General features: G+C 53.0%; 1 protein-coding gene across 1 annotated transcript in view; it reads right to left on the bottom strand.

The window, feature by feature from the left end:
• Szt2 (SZT2 subunit of KICSTOR complex) overlaps positions 1 to 17,614 on the bottom strand; it is a 45,368-nt gene that overhangs the window by 6,974 nt on the left and 20,780 nt on the right. The window contains exons 24-62 of the mRNA XM_021159279.3: positions 17,386 to 17,509; positions 17,112 to 17,276; positions 16,829 to 17,024; positions 16,482 to 16,597; positions 16,112 to 16,358; positions 15,257 to 15,398; positions 15,012 to 15,104; positions 14,809 to 14,887; positions 14,411 to 14,704; positions 14,092 to 14,233; positions 13,869 to 13,976; positions 13,562 to 13,625; positions 13,186 to 13,371; positions 12,690 to 12,857; positions 12,527 to 12,614; positions 12,338 to 12,409; positions 11,947 to 12,148; positions 10,810 to 10,909; positions 9,418 to 9,547; positions 7,689 to 7,841; positions 7,507 to 7,609; positions 7,308 to 7,413; positions 7,105 to 7,216; positions 6,041 to 6,159; positions 5,771 to 5,935; positions 5,481 to 5,565; positions 5,165 to 5,329; positions 4,894 to 5,061; positions 4,428 to 4,561; positions 3,641 to 3,807; positions 3,427 to 3,524; positions 3,212 to 3,344; positions 2,893 to 3,023; positions 2,674 to 2,774; positions 2,425 to 2,601; positions 1,984 to 2,251; positions 1,829 to 1,908; positions 1,621 to 1,746; positions 1,319 to 1,518 (exon numbers count right to left, since the gene is read on the bottom strand). Coding sequence (XP_021014938.1) covers positions 1,319 to 1,518; positions 1,621 to 1,746; positions 1,829 to 1,908; positions 1,984 to 2,251; positions 2,425 to 2,601; positions 2,674 to 2,774; positions 2,893 to 3,023; positions 3,212 to 3,344; positions 3,427 to 3,524; positions 3,641 to 3,807; positions 4,428 to 4,561; positions 4,894 to 5,061; positions 5,165 to 5,329; positions 5,481 to 5,565; positions 5,771 to 5,935; positions 6,041 to 6,159; positions 7,105 to 7,216; positions 7,308 to 7,413; positions 7,507 to 7,609; positions 7,689 to 7,841; positions 9,418 to 9,547; positions 10,810 to 10,909; positions 11,947 to 12,148; positions 12,338 to 12,409; positions 12,527 to 12,614; positions 12,690 to 12,857; positions 13,186 to 13,371; positions 13,562 to 13,625; positions 13,869 to 13,976; positions 14,092 to 14,233; positions 14,411 to 14,704; positions 14,809 to 14,887; positions 15,012 to 15,104; positions 15,257 to 15,398; positions 16,112 to 16,358; positions 16,482 to 16,597; positions 16,829 to 17,024; positions 17,112 to 17,276; positions 17,386 to 17,509 — 5,507 coding nt within the window. The remainder of the gene's footprint in view (positions 1 to 1,318; positions 1,519 to 1,620; positions 1,747 to 1,828; positions 1,909 to 1,983; positions 2,252 to 2,424; positions 2,602 to 2,673; positions 2,775 to 2,892; positions 3,024 to 3,211; positions 3,345 to 3,426; positions 3,525 to 3,640; positions 3,808 to 4,427; positions 4,562 to 4,893; positions 5,062 to 5,164; positions 5,330 to 5,480; positions 5,566 to 5,770; positions 5,936 to 6,040; positions 6,160 to 7,104; positions 7,217 to 7,307; positions 7,414 to 7,506; positions 7,610 to 7,688; positions 7,842 to 9,417; positions 9,548 to 10,809; positions 10,910 to 11,946; positions 12,149 to 12,337; positions 12,410 to 12,526; positions 12,615 to 12,689; positions 12,858 to 13,185; positions 13,372 to 13,561; positions 13,626 to 13,868; positions 13,977 to 14,091; positions 14,234 to 14,410; positions 14,705 to 14,808; positions 14,888 to 15,011; positions 15,105 to 15,256; positions 15,399 to 16,111; positions 16,359 to 16,481; positions 16,598 to 16,828; positions 17,025 to 17,111; positions 17,277 to 17,385; positions 17,510 to 17,614) is intronic.

Here is a 17,614-nt window from a genome sequence, read left to right as displayed (position 1 = left end):
GTCTCTCAGCCCCTTCTAGTTCTTAACTCAGAACCAAAGAGAATGAAAAGTAGAGAAGGACTTTCAAAGGCCTGGAAGGGCTGGCGGGTCCCATGAGCTGCATGAAAGAGCTGCAATGCCAGGCTCAGGCTGGTGGGAGGTAACTAGAGTGCCAGGAAAGGGGGGCACATTCAGGGGCTCACCAGCCTCGAGCCAGTGTGTGGGGTCCTTTAGGTTCCTGACGTTAACAATGTCTGACGGGATCAGTAAACTCAGTACACCAATCACAACACCTGCACTCCAGTCCTATCTACCACAGCAGTGGGCACCACTCCAGGTCATGGAAGTGGCTGTCAGATAGAAGAAATGTTCCATTTAACCCTCAGGGAAGTGCCATTTGATTCAGAGATCACTAAAACTGGTGAGGATAGAATGCTTGACTTTAAATTATGTTCTGGAAAACATAATATTTAAGAAGTAGTGTCACTTTTCCTCAATGGCCATCTGAAGGCAAGATGGATCACACCAGCGGCTGTACGTAAGTACCGTTCGTTTTCTCACACTTCCTGCATCTGCTCAAACTCCACTTTCTGAACTGGAAATACCAGCTCAATGTGTGTGGTCAGTATTTCTGTCAGCATGCAAGCTCATTAAGTCAGACTAAGCACCCCTGAATGAATTATCAAGGTCTACACAGTAAAAAGAGGTCATGCTAGTCTTTGTGTACACACACACACACACACAGAGAATGAGAATGAATGCAATTAAACAAAGAACACAGGCTCTGAATCAAGCCTAAGACAAGAAAGGCTGTTACTGAATTGCCAGGCTTAGGGTTGATGGCAATGTGGAGACAGAGAACTGGCTTCTTGCAGGACTCAGGTTGTCAGTAATAGCCAGAGAGCTGAGTATGACTAGAACAGACCATGGTCAGAAGGACAGGTAGGATGACTGCAGAGGCCCTTGGTGAAAACAGACCGAGGTGAAGAGGTCAGCACAAAGACCAAGACAGGAATTGACAAGACCCAAACTGAAAAGTTTAGGAGCATATGTGAGATCTGCATGTATGGATTTATGCAGGCATGTAAACAAATGAGGTGTGGGTGGGCACAGCTTGCTAAGAATATACTGTCTGTGTGTGTGCTTGCAAGTTCTACAAACCACGTAAGGTTTGTAGGACATGCAGGAGGGCTACATGAAAAGTGTCTAAGAGCTTTATATATGTGTGCCAGTGATGAACATGCACAATGCCTCGGCAGCTGAAGGAGCCATAAGAAGGGAAGGCTGTGGGGCCTCACTGGAGGTGGAGAAGCGTGCAGGGAAGGAGGAGCAGGCTCACCTGCGGGCAGGCGAGGGGGGCCGGAGTGGCACCAGCACAAAGCCAATGCTCTGCAGATACTGCACGTATTGCTGCAGGAAGGCCAAGCTCAGCTCCTTCAGCCATGGCTCCTCTCGGGCTCCTGGAGGAGGCACATCCAAGGATTCACAGCTTGTGGGAACCTCTCGGCTTCCAGACCCTGACTCAGGGCGTGGTCGTCGCTGCAGAAGTGGAAATTAAGGCTCATTATCTAATGAGAACCCTGGAGGGATGGAGTGCAGGCTACCGTTGGGGACAGGCCTTGGAGAACGCTTGAGCCTCACCTGCCCTTCAGAGGATGCACAAGTCTCTGGGGGTCCATGCAGCCAGGCGGCTGGGTCAAAGAGTAGAGCTGTCGCGCAGTAATGCACCAAGCGGGATGACTGCTTCAGGGTCTCCAGCTCCCCAGCCTGGACACAGGGCAGGAAGCTCTGGCACAGTGGCCCAGACAGGCCAGAGAGCTTTGTGCAGGATGCAGAGGGGACTACTCACACTGATGGGCATGCTCGCTGGTGCAGAACGCTGCTGCCAGGTTACAAACAGGTTCTCCATCTTCATCTGACGCTCCAGCTCTGGGGATGGGAGGCATGTCACACTCTGGTCTTCGCAGAATTTTCCCTCCCTGCTGCCTGGCCCACATTCCTCACCTTTTCGCTCTGTCATCTTAATTTCTAAGAACTGCTGCCCGTGGTAGGTCACAGGATCTGGAGGTCTGGGCGCAGGACCACCTGTGGAGCTGGGGCGAGCAGCTGTGATGTCCCTCAGAGCTTCATCAAAGGGAAATGTGTCCAAGGAAAGGGGACCTCCCCCACGAGAGGAGCCACTCAGCCGGCCCTGTTCGCGACTCAGTGGAGGGCTTGCATTCCGGATGAGGGTCTCCACTTCCATGGTCGGCAGCAGGAATGGGTTTGGCTCCTGAAAGGGATGGAGGATCACACCAGGCACAAGCCCTTTGACCTTGAGCCCTTCGCCACATCGGGGCTTCCTCTCCAACTACTTCTGTTCTGAGCCTGTCTCCCTTTCCTTGTTTCTTTAGCTGGCCACTCAGTGGCCAGAGCTATGAGTAGGAGCTGGGCAATAATAGGTACCTTCCCATCGCGCATGGGAAAGTCCAACTGGCCACAGTGGTGGAAGAGACCGAGCTTCTGGCTGAGCAGGCAGGAGATGAGGTGGGCTCGCGCATTCTGCCACTGGACAAGGCGGATCAGAGCTCGGCCCAATGCTGCACCCAGGTCTGGAGCCCAGTTATAAGTCAGCAGCTGTAGCTAGAGATCAGAGGTCAGGGTCAGGGAGGTCACAGAACTCCTCCCCGTCCCAGCCCTTGACCCCACACTTACCTTCTTATCTGTAACCTCTAGCAGCAAAAGCCTTTGCCGGGGAGCGCTTCTCCCTGGGCTTCCGTCTCCTCCTGACTCAAAGCGCTGCACAGCTTTGGCAGCTACAGGGAAGGGAGGGGGACACTGAGGGGCTGTAGGCAGAACCCGATCCCACCTTCTCTCTGCAGGGTCTGCGACAACTACCCAGCAGTCACTGGAGCCAACCATCTATCTCCTCACCCTGCTGGGTTGGTCTCCTCCACTGTGCGAAGTTCCTTCCCAGAAGAAGAAGGTGCCGCTGAGCTGCTGGGCGGGGGGCCGGGCCCAGCTGCCCTGGGGAACAAGGGCTGAAGACATCTGGCTCAGAACCTCTGTTGGGAGGAAGGCGTGCATAGAAAGGCAACAATTCCTGGCCCTGTTTTCTGGTCCTTCCTGCCCCTCCTGAGCCTTGTGCCCACCTCTCCTAGCCCAGGCCCCACTGACTTAGCTTCCTGTAGTTGCCAGCTTTTAGGACTCTGGGAAGGCCAGAGTCTTTCAGTCCTCCAAATTGCAAACTCACAAATGCTGCTCAAAGACACGGACACTGGTGTCTCCAGCCATTGAGATGACCAGAGTGGTGAACTCTGACAGGATGGATGGAAGGAGGAACCGGGATACCATGTGGGTGGAGCTCCTGGACACTGAGGCACAACCTGGAAGACAGAACTCACTTCAAGGCCACAGCATGAAAAGCAGGTCAAGGACTGAGGAAGAGGTGAGGGACGAGGCTCTCACCAATCTGAACCATGAATCCCATCCAGCGCTGAATGACACGAGCAAACACGGGGTGCAGGGTCCCCACCTCACCCTCCTCTAGCTGTGTTGTCCGGCGTCTAAAGACAGAGGAGGAGTTAGAATACTACACTCACAGACACATACAGCTAGCAAGCACCCACCAGGGACTTTACATGTGGCTATGCCCTAACAGGACAGCACACCACACATATACCTTTGTCTCTGGGCTCCAGAATCTGGGCCCGGTGCCCGCTCAGATCCACCTGGGGTCCGAACGTTCTCGGTTTTATGACGTCTCCGACCCCGAGTATCTTCTGGCCGATCCAGGACAATATCATCAGTTGTTTTGGGGGAGCCCAAATCTCCAGCTTCTGTTTTACTCTAGCAACAATGCAGGAAGTGAGGACAGGTTATTAGGAAAAGGAAGGAGAGATGGAAGCTCTGGGGAGCAGAAATGAGCCTCAAGGAGTTAGACGCCCGCTCCAGGTCCTGATAACTCAGTCCTGGAGGCTAACTAGTCCTGAGCAGGTTACTAAATTTCCTGATCCTCATCTTCCTCATGGGTAAAGTGTTATTGTTTAGAGGGCTCTCATTTAGAAACATGGAAGTAAAGGTATTTGGGAAGCTTGGAATCTCTATATCAGCAGTTCTCAACCTGTGGTCTCTACCTCAGAGGGGATGTGTCAAATGACCCTTCACATGGGTCACCTAAAGACCATTGGAAAAGAGATATTTATATTACGATTCATAACAGTAGCATAATTACAGTTATGAAGTAGCAATGAAAATAATTGTATGGTTGGGGGTCATCACAACATGAGGAACTGCACTGAAGGATCACAGCTCTATAGGAAAGTTGAGGACCACTGCTTGCTATGTTTTGCAAACTCCTACCCAAAGGACAGAGTGGGTTTTATCTGAAAAGACACATGAAAAGGCTGTAGCGGGAGAGGGCTGGAGCAGCAGTTAGACGGAAGCCACTTCACCATCCCTTCCATTACCAGCATATCCCAGAAGCTGCGGCGGCCAGCTTTGCTAGGTGGAGTCACAGGCTCCCCGGAGACAGGGGTACAGGGAAAGGTGTTGGCTCGGCAGGCAGGGCTCTTGGTATCCAATGGTCCGCTCTTAAGACTTCCTGTGGACACCAAACACTGCAGGCTCCCATCATGGATCCCCTCTATAGAAAGGCTCACTCCAAACCCCGCACAAGTGTCTCAACACCTATTCTGCTAGTGGGTGTATGAAACTTGACCGTGCACAGCTGCACATGCTTGCGAGATGAGTTCTAAGGCTAGCCCCTCCTCAGGTGTATGTGCTGGGGAGGGGAAGGGGCAGCTGAATGAGTATTTCTGATGGGGCACCCTGCTTCTGTCTACGAACCTCATGGGTGCACCCTTGCCCAGCACAGGATCCTGCCTGAGTGCTGACTTTCACTGGCCCCAGGAGCTAGGTTCTTGATTGGCATACCTGGAGGGATGTCTTCTGCACACAGTGAGGCTGGCAGCAGCCGCAGCTCCATGATGGCGTCGGCCAGGGCCTGGCGAGCAGCAGCCCGGAGCTTCTCCTCCAGTTGTACTATGCTAATGTTCCCCTTTTCCCACACGTCCAGTCGAAGCTGTGGGGACCCATCCTGAGCTGGAGGGGAAAGTGGAGGTCACCTGTGGTTGCGGTCCACCCTAACTGCCGCCTGTGCCTTCACAGCACTGAGGGAACACTCCAGCCCCACAGGCTGTCTTACCTGAACAACTGTCCAATGTGTTTGGGCAGCGAGTGACCTGAGTCAGCTGCTCAAATTCTTCTTCTCGTAGTGGGTCTGGGGGCCCCGGAGAAGAGGGGGGCCATGATGCCAGTGAGATGGGGGTTCCTCCTTCTTCCACAAAGGCTAGAGTGATGCAGGCAACCCCTGTGAGGAAAGCCATTGGAAGACTCAGCCTTAGCACTTGCACACAGCCCTCTCCTGGGCCTCCTCAGCAACAAGGCTCTCTAGCCTGGAGGTAAAAAGACGCCTTGCTTGCACCTGCTATAGTGCCACAGGCCTAAGCCCTGCAATTTACCTTTGCCACCAGTGCCCTGTCCACCAGGTTTATTATACAAGTAGATGTCCAAGTCGGGGAGGCCACCCTGTGCTGGGAGTGGATGCTGGAGAGAGAACAGCTGTGAGCACCAAGACACAGGGCGACAGCAGGGAGGAGGGGACAGGTGTTCATGGGGCTCAGAAGACACGGGCAGGGGTGTACACAGGCTCACGGGCACAGCCACAGATGCAAGGATCCTGAGGAAAGTCCCAGCCTGGGTGTGGAGGGGAAGGGGACACATGAGTGTGGGCAGGTGACAGCAGTCTCACTTGGAAGTGGTTCCGGCTATTGCTGTCTGTGTACTTGGGGGAGTGCAGGAAGGTGAGTAAGTTCTGGCGGAGGTACCAGGCCAGGGCAGGAAGCCAGGGTCTGCAGGACGGAGGCAAGACCAGATGCAGCACCTCTGAGGGGAGACTCCCGGGAGGTTGGATGAACTGCAGTTAAAAGAGACAGAGCTGAAGCCACGGATTCTATCCTAGATGTCCCCAGCACCTGTGGCTGAGTCTGAAAAGGATGCTGGTGTCAGACAGGCAGCTGACCTCTACGTCGGCCGGGGTCAGCTTGCAATTCCGAACCAGCATGACTGTGATGATGTCCAGGGTGGCCTCGTCCAGCCGCCGGCGCAGAACCCGCACTAACTCATCTGTGATTTCAGGACCTTGAGAGAGCCGTGTTAGAAAGGTGGGGGAGACTGTTAGAGGATTCAGCCATCTTCAGTCCAGGCCTGAAGCCCCTGATCGATCACAACTACAGGACTGAACATAGCTATGCATTCCAGATAAAAGGGAACCCGCACAAAGCTTTCGCTTCGTCAGGCTACTCAACGTGATTTTGACACATGAATTTTACCTAAAATCCTCAAAGCCCTTATATAAAAATGGTGATTTTAACATCTCCAATCTCAGAGTTGTGTTACAACTACTAAAAGGGAAGCTATGTGCCCTACTCGGCTTTAACCGACTACTTGACACAGCCGAGAGTCATCTGAGAAGGAAGTCAGTTGAGCACTGCCCAGGTCAGCCGGGCTTGTGAGAATATCTGTAGGAGGTTTGGCTTGATTAGTAGTTGATTCAGGAAGACCCGGAACACTGTGGGCAGCACAGTGGGAAGGTGATGGCAGGCTCTATAAGAATGTTAGCTAAGCAGGAGCCCGAACGTGCACCAGCACCAGTGTCCCTCCATGCTTGCTGCCTTAAGTCACTGTTGCGCTCCTGTCCTGACTTCCACTGATGATATAACCTGCAAGCTGAAATAAACTTTCCTAAGTTGCTTTTGGTTAGTGTTTTCTCACAGTGACAGAACGAAACTCCGACAATATGTAATAGCTTTAGTCTGAGCTCTGGTACACACTACCTGGATCCCCCAGGGTACCTCAGGGTCGCCTCCTCACTGATCCTATACACTTCACCCAGTACACCTCTGGTCTCAGGTCAGGACCAAGCAGCTGTGCTCTGACTGTCTGGCTCCTCTCCCCACACTGTACCTCAATCAGGCTATCTTGTCTCACCCAGCTCCTGCTCAAGCCCAGAACACAGCCAGCACTGGAGGAGGAAGCCAGGGCAGACTAGATGGCTACAAGAGAAGCAGATCTCAGAAGCCTTACCTGCCTGTCCTACGCCATGGACCAGCAGCTGGATATGTCTGTCCACTTGGCCCACAGGGCGCACAGCATCTGAATTGCGGCTGGAAGCCATGTCCAGTGGAGAACGAGGAGCCTACGGGGACAACAGTGGTCAGGGTCTAGCTCCAAGAACAAAATCCCGAGGGGTGCGTGAGAGCAACATGTGGTGGAATGGTGAGACGTGCCACGGAATCCTCAGAGGAGATGGGTTCTTGACTTCGGGATAGAGCTAGGGATGGGGGCTGGGTATCCCCTTCCCACGGTCGGTCACTGCAAGAAGTCTCCAGCAGCCTAGAAAAGAAAGGCAAGGTCACTGGATACGTCTCCTCCCATGCCATCCATCCCTGACTCAAGCTTTACCACATCTTTGCAGGGTCCACATACCGAAGGTAGTACACGGCCTTCGTTGCTCGCTCTTGATAAACAAACATATTCTTCCGGTTCACTACAGAGAAGGCATTGAGCACAGAGCGCAGGGCCTGGATAGCTGCAGAAGTTACATGAGTAAGAAAATCTCTTTCCCGACATCTCCCGCTCCCATCTGTCCTGGCATGCCAATCACATACCCCGAGAGACCCCCATGCTGGGTCCCATCTTGAGACGTGAATGGACTCGGATCACAGTTCCCCATACAACGTCACAGGAGAAATGTCCTGGGACAAACTGCATGGTGGCTGCTAGGTATCCTCGAGGAGCACAGCTCTCATCAGCAGCGTAATCTGCAGAGGGGCAGCATGGGTAACCCCCAGGATATCCCAGGCCTCTGCCTCCTTAACCCAGACTTCCTACTCCTGCCTCCTCATCCGTGACTATCTATCTCCTAAAGGCCAATGTACTAGGCTCAGGTTTAATCTGAGGAGCCAGGTTGTGGTACAGAGGCTTTTGGGACTATCTTAAGGACACTCTGAAGGAGTTAAGGAGAGGTGTCAAGAAAGGCAATCCTAAAGCCAGTACCTAGGGGCTCTGTCTTATCACAGCATATGCCAGTCGCCCTGTAAAATACTGTCTTCACCAAAGCCGTAGCAGTAGCTCATTAAAAGAAACAGGCTATGGGTGTCTGTGCTCATTAGCTGCAGAGTGGGCGCAGCCTCCTGTGCTCTGAAGAAAAGATGCCCCAAAGGCTGGTATAGTAGTAATTAAGGCCACGGACACAGTCCAGTGCCTCATCTGATCCTTGTCATGCTTCCTGGTCAATGAGGAACCTTCTGAAGGGTGAGGGAGCAGTGTGACTTCTCAGAAACACTGCATACAGGCGGCCTAAGAGACACTATCTACACTCTGGCTCCAAGCGCAGCTCCTACAGGCTTCAGAGACTATGGAGACTAAAACTGGGAAGAGCTGTGCCCAGGCTCTGACCACTGCATGTGCCAGGACGCTGTGAGTCCTGAGGTGGCAGTGCTCGGTTATCTTGTTCATTCTCAATGTGCAGAAACTGCCTTCAAAACTACAGCAGGCTGATAACTATGGGATTTCTCCTTTTATACAGTGTGCTGAGAGAAATACTCCTCTAACAATGGTAAAAATGTTTGAGACTATTAAAAATAGGGAATCTCTGGTTTTATCCTTTTTTTTTTTTGACCACCACAGCACAAGACTCAGTCACTGGGTGCAAAAGAAGGGAGTCCAAAGGTTGAGACTTCAATTACTTCCCCTATTAGATTAGTATGTTTTCTTCTCATGACCAGAAACTATAGGAATCCCAAAGGGGCCCTGTGTCTGCCTGTCTGGAGGGATGTTCAGAAGAGCAACCTTGCTACAGTGTCTCAGGCTCTTCCCCTCTGACTCTTCCCTGTGGAACAGGCTGGCAACTTCCCACTCTCTCACACTCTTCTCCAGTCTACTCCACTGCTGGGTTAAGGTCAATGTTTTAGGTATCAAGGCAAAGCCAGGCAAAGGCCAGCCGTTATGAAGCCAGGTCACAGCCTAGAGCTAACCATCTCTTTTCTGCAGTATTCTTCATCCTTTCCGTCTTTACAGGCTTTCCCCTTACTGAACAGAGGCACGCTCAGTACTGTCCTTTATGTAGGCGGCTTTCCTCGCCTCTATCTGCCTTCAGTCACTATCCATTTTCTCTGCTGACCTAGCTGAAAGAGCAGTTCTGCCCGCTCCAACTCTATCCTCACTCTGCCTTGTCATCTGGCTTCTGTTCCTTCCCTCTGCTAAAACCGCTCTCTTAAAGTCAGCGGTGACCTAGCAGCAGCCAAGTGCAGGGCTCCTTATCTTTCCAGTCTTGCTTCTCACACAAGGAGTGGACAGAGGACAAACAGCGAGGCTGCCTCCTGGCTATGACCGTACCATCACTGGGCAGGACTGCCCGCTGACGGGAATGGAAAGGCGTCTCGCTGCGCCACAGATCTTCTTCGCTCTCGGCCACCAGAAGGGAGTTACACACATGACTGTCGTGAAGGTCTTGAAGGAGCAGTCGCTAGGAAAAGGAGAAAGTGTCAGAAAACTGAAATACTTTCTAGTAAGTGGGTGATGGTCAGGCCACAGAGAATGCCCACCATCACTGAGGTCTGAAGTCAAATAAAACATCAGGAGCCCAACCTGGGCTACTTAAAGTACAGTGTATCAGAAATGAAAGTACATGGATGTATCGAGGACTGGGAGGCAGGAAAGACAGTCTGCTTTGATACTGCATCAGCCTGGCCTGCTACGATCGGGAGAAGAGTCTACCCTGGTAGTGTGAAAAGGTTACTCCTAGGCACTGTCAAGTGAAAGCTAAGGAACAGATTTCTTGTCAAGGGGACCCAGAGTGCATGGCTTCAGACACTGTTCAGTCTGTCCTGGGAAGAAGGTGAAACGGTGTTTGGACTGGACAGGGGACGCTGGCTCGGAGAATGATGGGCCAGACAGGGACCGGTAGCTTGAGGAGTCAGAAATTCTGAATTTGGGCTGGAGAGTTGGCTCAGCGGTTAAGAGCACTGACTGCTCTTCTGAAGATCCTGAGATTAAATCCCAGCAACCACATGGTGGCTCACAACCATCCGTAATGAAATCTGATGCCCTCTTCTGGTGCATCTGAGGATTGCTACAGTGTACTTAGATATAATAAATAAATAAATCCTTTAAAAAAAAAAAAGAAATTCTGAATTTGTAAAAGGGAAAATACAAAACCAAACCAAACAAAAACCCACCACCAATCTTGAAGGACACCAGCAAGCATGGTGCTGGTCACGAGGGAACAACATCCTACTTAACAGAGCTCAGAGCCAACCCAGCAAGTCTCTGCTCCTCATCAGAATCTGCTCACTAGCCTTCGGTTCTCTACTTGACACTGCTTTAACCAAGACGTGTTCCCAGACAGTTGGGATCAGAGCCCCGCCACGTGCTCTCCCAGCAGCCTCCTTTCCACTGGAGAATTCCTCACGGCTGGCACTTTAGTTGTTCAATGCCTGTCTGGCCTCTCCTCCACAAGCACCACAGCCAGGGGCCCTGTGTCTGCCTGCACTGGCTTCCCAGTGTAAGGACGGGAAGCTCCTCAACCGTCACTGGCAGGGAATGAGAGCCCTTCGGTTTGTAAGGAGCTGTGGGAATAACAGCTTCCAGAACTGGGGTGTCATAGAAAAGGTCTCTGTCACTGTTAAGTCTGGGACAGACCACGCAAACTCTCAAAATTTGGTTCCTAGACTCTCCTTCCCCCTCCTCTCAGCCTCAGTGCTCCGTCCCCATCCCAGGCTGACTTACCTGGTTGACCTCTCTGCAGATTTCCCCAACACGCCTCACTAGGAGTTGCTGCAGGTGGCGACACTCAGCGCCTGGGCCACCATCCTCACGACTCAGGCTCCTAGGCGGAAAGGACAGAGAACATGAGAGAACTGCAGAGGGAGGCAGTTTTAGGTGTCCTACATTGGAGGGAAGGCCACGGAGCTGGGGGCCAAAGGAAACTATATAAAGGAGCTACAAATGTCCCGAGGAAGTGAGCTTATGGGAAAGAGAAGCAGAGATTCCCAGCGGGCTGGGAAGCTTAGGCTGTGCTTGCCTTGCCAGCTCCTATCACTAGCATGCTTCTCCATAGTCAAGATGGTGTCCTTCCCTTGTATCACCTCTAAAAACAGAGTATTTAAGCAGATGCCCAGCTGTGTCACTCTCTGTCACTTACTGTGACTGTGGGCAGTGTTTCTTCACTCACTCACACTATTAGGGAGATACTATGTGGAGCTGATATGATGTGACAGGTAATACCAGGTCAACTAGACAAGCTGATCCCTGCACATGCTAGACAGGCACCTACATGCTCTGTGCACTTGTTAAACAGCAGCCACTGTTTACTACTCTTACTTTTCTAAAGCTTTTATGAACGTAAGGCCTTCAAGTTGCTATAAACCTGATGCTCTTAAGGCTCAGATAGAAGTCCTAATCCCCATTAGCTTTTCATCCCCGCTCAGAAAGTCCAGAGAGCTGGGCATGAAGGCACACTCCTTTACTCCCAGCATTCATAAGGCAAAGGCAGGCAGATCTCTATGAGTTTAAAGCCAGACTGGTCTACATACTGAGTTCCGGGCCAGCTCTGTGTTATAAAACCAACCAACCAACAACCAACCAACCAAAACCAAGGGTGCTGTGCTTTTCCTAGAGAAGAGCGAGTCTGTCTGTCTGTCTGTCTGTCTCTCTCTCTCTGACAGGGTTTCACTATAGCCCTGGTGCCCTGAACATACAATGGAGACCAAGCTGATCTCCTCCTACCCGTCTTCCCGGTGCAGAGTTAAAGGCACAAGTCACCATGCCAGGCTGTAGGTATTTGCAGTCACCCTGGAGAGAGGTGCTGTGTAACTATGCACACGAAGCTGCCAGCGTGGGGGTACAGGACTGGCTTCTACCTACCGGGCATGTGCATACACTTCCACACGATCCTGCAGAATCCTGACGATGAGCCAGAAGTCAGGCAGGGAGGGCCCAGGAAGGACAGGGAGTGAAGGCTGTGGAGGTGCTGGTCCAGGTGGAGTCCGCAGAGTGAAGAGGGCTTTCTCTCCAAGAGTCTCACCGGGACCCTCACTGTCTGAGCCACTGCTGCCACCGTCATAACCTGTGTCAAATGTGCTGACATTCAACCTCACTCTTAGCTGAGCCCAAGTCATCTGAATCACAAGGGTGTCAAGCTTGACAGACTCCCTTAAGTAGGTCCCCTCTGACCCCCTACCTAGACCTTTCCCTGTGTAGCCCTAAGCCCAGCTGCCATCAACTTGGGGGCCCTCCGTCCCAACCCTGAGCTTACCAAGGTGGTCTGAGTCCACACTGCCTTGACTGGACATGAGGCTTAGTCCCCGACTAGGCCCAGGCTGACTTCCTGTATAGAGAAGGGAATGCTTGGTGTGTCTCTGGATCCTGTGTAGGGTCTGCCAGGAGAAAGGGAAGCTGAGAGAGACAGCTATGGCCCCAGACTATGCTGCCCATCTTCTCTTACCTCCCTGTGAAAGGCTGGGAAGGCTGATGAGGGGGGTGCCTTCAGAATCCTCTAGGGAGCCAGGGACTTGGGGGCTGGCTGTCAGGACCTGAAAAATAGGAATCAGACTGAGATATAGCCATATGACAACTGCCACATCTCTTGGTCTCCAGGTCAGATATACCTCCCCTTCAGCATCTTCAGCCCTGTCGTCATGGTTGTGCCAAGCCCAGGCTGCTGAAGGGGACTCCCCATGGAGTCCACCTGGTTGTTGGCCAGCTGCCACAAAGAAGAAGCCACTGTCAGGGTCCTCGAGGAGAACGTGGCCAGGGAGATGAAGGCGCCGGAACTCCTAGGAAAGGAGCGGAGACCATAGGTCAGGAGGGATTTCTCCTCTGACACTGTGACTCCCCACAGAGGCCGATGGGAGCCCAAGACTGCTGAGGCAGAAAAGGTTGAGTGGCTTTGTCAAAGTTCAGCAGGCCCAATACCAAGGTGGGAAGTAGGGCTACCATCCACAGAAACGTGCTATCAGGCAAATGGGGGCAGGGCAGAGACAGCAAGGGCATACAGGAGGAAAACTTCTATGGATTCAAATGAAGAGAGGGCTTTTCTTTCGGGGTTCCAAGAAAAGATGGAGCCCCAGGGAACCATGGAGTGTCCTGAGGGCAGTTTATTACCTCCTTGAACTGTGTGAGAGAGCGCTCTGGCCCAAACACAAAACTCAGAGGGGGAGCTTGGCGGAGGCAGGTAGGGCGTCCAGAAGAGCTATGAATGTGGGCAGCCGCTCGGTGCAGGGCAGGGCTCTGAGGGATGCCCCCTCTCCGGAGTGCCCCTACCATCTCGTCTTCTAACAGCCAGCGGATCTACAACCAGACTGCAGGTGTGAGCCCTTGCTTAGTGGGGCATCACCCAACCCAAACCACAAGATGCTAGAAGCCAGTCTGCCCTACAGACTGCAAGAGGCTTCCGTCCGTCATCTCATATGCATGGCTGAGCGGGCGTCAGCTACAGCACTGGGGGGCTACTGCTTACGCTGAGGGAGAGAAGACTTACCTCGTTCATTGTGCTCTCAATAGCCAGTCTATGGGGCATGGCCAAACTGGACAGTCCTGGGTGCCTAAATGGAGGAAAGGTTTATAAACTAGTTTCCCAAGAATGAAAACCAAGAGGGAGTGGAGAAACTGAGAGGGAAGTAAGGATGGGTGGGTGATGGAGCATCCTCTTAGAGGTGAAGGGGCGGGGGAGGAGGTAGCGGGCTCATGGATGGGGGACTGAGAAGGGGGATACATTTGAAATGTAAACAAATACAATAATGAACACAAAATAATCATACACACATGCACACATATAAAGGATGTACCTCTCTTCTTCTGGGGGTGGCAGCGGGGGTCCAAGGCCATCATCTGACCTTAAAGACGAGGGCTGCCCCGGGGACCGTGGGAATGAAGCACTGCTCTCGGATGTTGACCTAGACAGGGTAGGAGCAAAAGTCAAAGGCCAGGCCAGGAGCCACTATCCTCTTAGAGTCTCCCAAGGTCTCGTGTTTCCCAAAGCCCCAGAACCTGCCAAGCCTGCTGCCATACCGGTGGTGTTGAGGGTCCGAGGCTGGAGGTAGTTCCACTTCCAGGGGTAAGGTCAACACAAAGACATCAAGAGTGACACTGAGGTCCCTCAGTGGGACTCGGCCTCCAATCGGGGGTCCCTCCAGACTGGAAAGCACTTGACCTGTGAGAGAGGTAAAATTGGGGGTTTCTGAGGACCCTGGAAAAAGTATAGCTTCCAAGTTCTGGATGGTACCAAGTCATTCTCCTAGGCTCTCCCATCTCCCCTGTCCCCAAGGGCTGGCAGGCAAACAGGACATATGGGGACCTTTGGCCTTCCTCATGGCTCCCCTAAACTCACCCAGGCAGGTGGGCAGGCTGCACACAGGCACTGAGCTGTGCTGCCCGCGCAACCGCACGGAGCATGTGAGGTGTAAGAAGAGAGGTGGCAGGTCATGCATGAGGCTGTCGGGCCCAGTGGGGGAGTCGCCCCCTAAGATACTGAAGGAGTCCTCATCGGGGTTCACAGTGTCTGCATCTGACAGTGATGCGGAGTCTAGCCCAGCGGGCCCCAGGTCTGGTTCTCGGCTCTCCCGGTATTCCACCTCCAGCTCTGGATCGCTTTCCGTGACCACACAGCAGGCAGATGTGTCCCCTAGAGGTGTAAGATGTGCTTAACAGGAGAGGGCAGCAGTAGGGAGCACTGAATCCTGGCTGGAAACAGCCAGCCCAGTTTGACCAGTTCCAAGGCTCACACACCTTCCTCGCCCACAAGCTCGGCTTCTGAAAACTCCAGGTCACTGATTTTTCTGTCCACAGTGTCTCGGGGTCCCTCATCCTGAGGGGGAAGTGGGGCAGACAGGTGACCAAAGCAGGCCATCCAGGCACCAGGGAAGCAAGACTGAAAAGGATTCTGAGAGGCTCTGGGTTGGGTATGCGGAAGGTTAGAAGGAACTTCTCACCTCTCGCCTGCTGGACGGCGGGCAATAGAAGAAGTAGTGGGGGTTGGAGGCAACGGTGCGGAAGTGCAGACGGCTGATCTCCAGGAACTTCTCCTGTTCAGGAAGAGGCCATGAGGTCAGTCATCCCTGAAAGGACCCTGCTCTTTTCTCTAGACCAGGACAAGTGACCATCCTCAGCCCGGGGGAGAATCTGCGGGTGGCCTAAGCAGGACTCCACCCGCTTCCGTTCCCCTCCCAGTTCCCACCTGGATGAGGCTGTGAAGGGCATCATGGGCCTCTCCTCTGAGCTGGCAGACATCTGTCAGAGAAATTTCCGGACCAGGGTCTAAATTCCCAGAGACACGGGTGCTCTGAAACTCAGGCTCACTTAGGTCCTCTGTCTCTATACTGGGGTTGGAAGGAGCACATCAGGGTTAAGGACGGCCAAGCCCCAGAGCAGCCCCCATCTGTTGTTATCTACAAGGAGTCAGAACAGAGCCTGGGAGGTGACCATGGGAGCCAACCCACTCTGGCTTCGGGCTCTGCCCTACACATTTCTTACAGTAAGGGTGGCCCCACTCAGCATACAAGGAGAACAGAAGCAGCAAAGCTTGTTAGAGAGAATGTGTGTTCACTTGGAGAGTGCAGGAGATCTGGGCCTCGAGAGAAATCACTGGGGTGGAGCCATTGGGACCCTCGCTTTTCTAGCTGTTTTTTCCTCAGCAGCAACACTGCAGAAGCTAACAGAGCCTCTACCGTCCTGCCTTTGTCCTTTCCTGTATGGAGCCACTGTGGGGACTCAGCGATGAACGACACACTCCCATCAGTTGGGGAACTCATATGATTAATATGGAAGATATCAGAAGAATGTCTGTGTTCACTCCTGAGAATGGGCTAGCCCTAACTCAGCTAATTAGAACATATTAAATTAGGAGAGGTGGGATATGCCTGGGAGAGAGACTGCTACCAAAGCCAAACGGGACAACACTGGAAAGGAAGCCAGTGACAAGGTACCACTGCTTCTCGGTGTACTTCCTCTGGACTGAAAAGTCTTGCTTGTAGGAACTTGGTCCATGTGTCTCTTACCACCCTGCTCAACAACCTTCAAGAACAATCCTAACCTGGACTCAGAAACTAGGATAGCTCGTTCCCGGGGTTCCGGTCCTTCTTCGATGCTACTGCTGAAGGGCCCTGGACTGAGAGGCCCAGGGCTTGGGGGTGCATGAGGCAAACCCCAAGTATGGCCACATAGTGCAAGCAGAAAAGAGGTGATGTCTACTTCTTGTAGTAGCTCCTCACAGGCATCGACGGCTGTCAGCAGATCCTGGCAGGTCACGCTCTGTGCTTGTTGCAAGCTTCGGAACAGCCCTAATGGAAGCAGAATGGGTCATGAGGATCACCTCCGTAAGTGTCCTTCCAGTCCCCAAGCCTGTGTCCCCTATAGTTCCACCCCAGAGTCCCATCCCTTCCCTGCATGGTAGTTCTGCTCACCGCGGACAAAGCACCGCTGTGCGTGCTCCTGCAGCAAGGCACAGTGCGTGGCTGCCTCCTTGTATCTGGGCTCCATCCAGGCTGAGGATGAGGAGGGGTGGTCCAGGTACTGAGCCCTGGGAATGTGAGGAACAACAGGCCTTGGTGGACCCCCTAAATGATGCCTTGGCCTCATCAGGCATTCAAGCTCCAGAGAGTGCACAGACTCTTAGCAAATACACTCAGGATTAGGGATGTCTGATGGCTTGCTGGGGGTACACAGCCAGGAAGCAAAGCCCCTGACTGACCTGAATGTGTACCCAAGCCTTGGATGGGCAGAGCCAAGAGTCTAAATGAAGCATACCTACCGGAATATGAGATCTCGTGGTGCTTGTGGAGGCTGTAAGCCAACCATTTGTTCCCTCAGTGCTTCCAGGGAACAGCTATAGATGTAGACAGGACACCGGGTCCGGGGGCCGTCAGCACCCTCTGTCTGGGGAGACTTGTTAGCTGCCAAGTCTTGGCAGGAGGGTGTGCTTGGCTCTCCTGGATCCCGGGCACTGTCTGTGAGGAAAGGTATTTATGTCTTCACATTCTTCGTGGCTTCTCAACCCCACCCTGTGCTTCAGTGACTTTGGGCAGCAGCCTTACCACTAGCAAGGGTCACACTGAGGGTGGGGACTTGGGACTCTGTAGCCTTAGTCCCTGTTGCTTCTGGGTCTTTCAGGCTTGGAGCTCCACTCCAATCCCCAAGCTTGGGTTTTATTTCCTCTTGAAAGGAACCCTCCAGGCCGTAAGCAGTCAGATGTTGGATGTCTGCGGAGGAGAAGAGGGGCACCTGCCTATCAGTGCTCTCTGGTGGACTGGGGGAGGAGCTCAAGGGTTTGTGTCAGAGGGGTTAGTGAAGAAGGTCAGCTACTGGTACCTGAGAAGGTAGCTGGGAGAAAAGTCAGGAACACGTGCTGAGGACCCAGAAGCCTTGCATAGCAGTGCCACTGAGGGGGCTGGGCAGAAATGGAAGACCTGAGAACTCCAGGAGTCACTACACTCTGTGAGACCAACAGAGAACAAGAGCAATCCACAAGGGAACAGTCCAAGTCTCAGTCCCTTCTTCACCAGACTAAGTATGAGGGGATGATGGCGACCTGGGCACA

The sequence above is a fragment of the Mus caroli genome, unplaced genomic scaffold (assembly GCF_978045245.1).
Source record: "Mus caroli unplaced genomic scaffold, Mus_caroli_1 scaffold_6, whole genome shotgun sequence".
Taxonomy (NCBI): domain Eukaryota; kingdom Metazoa; phylum Chordata; class Mammalia; order Rodentia; family Muridae; genus Mus; species Mus caroli.
The sequence above is the reverse complement of the archived record's forward strand: the minus strand, read 5'-3'. Positions and strand labels throughout refer to the sequence as shown.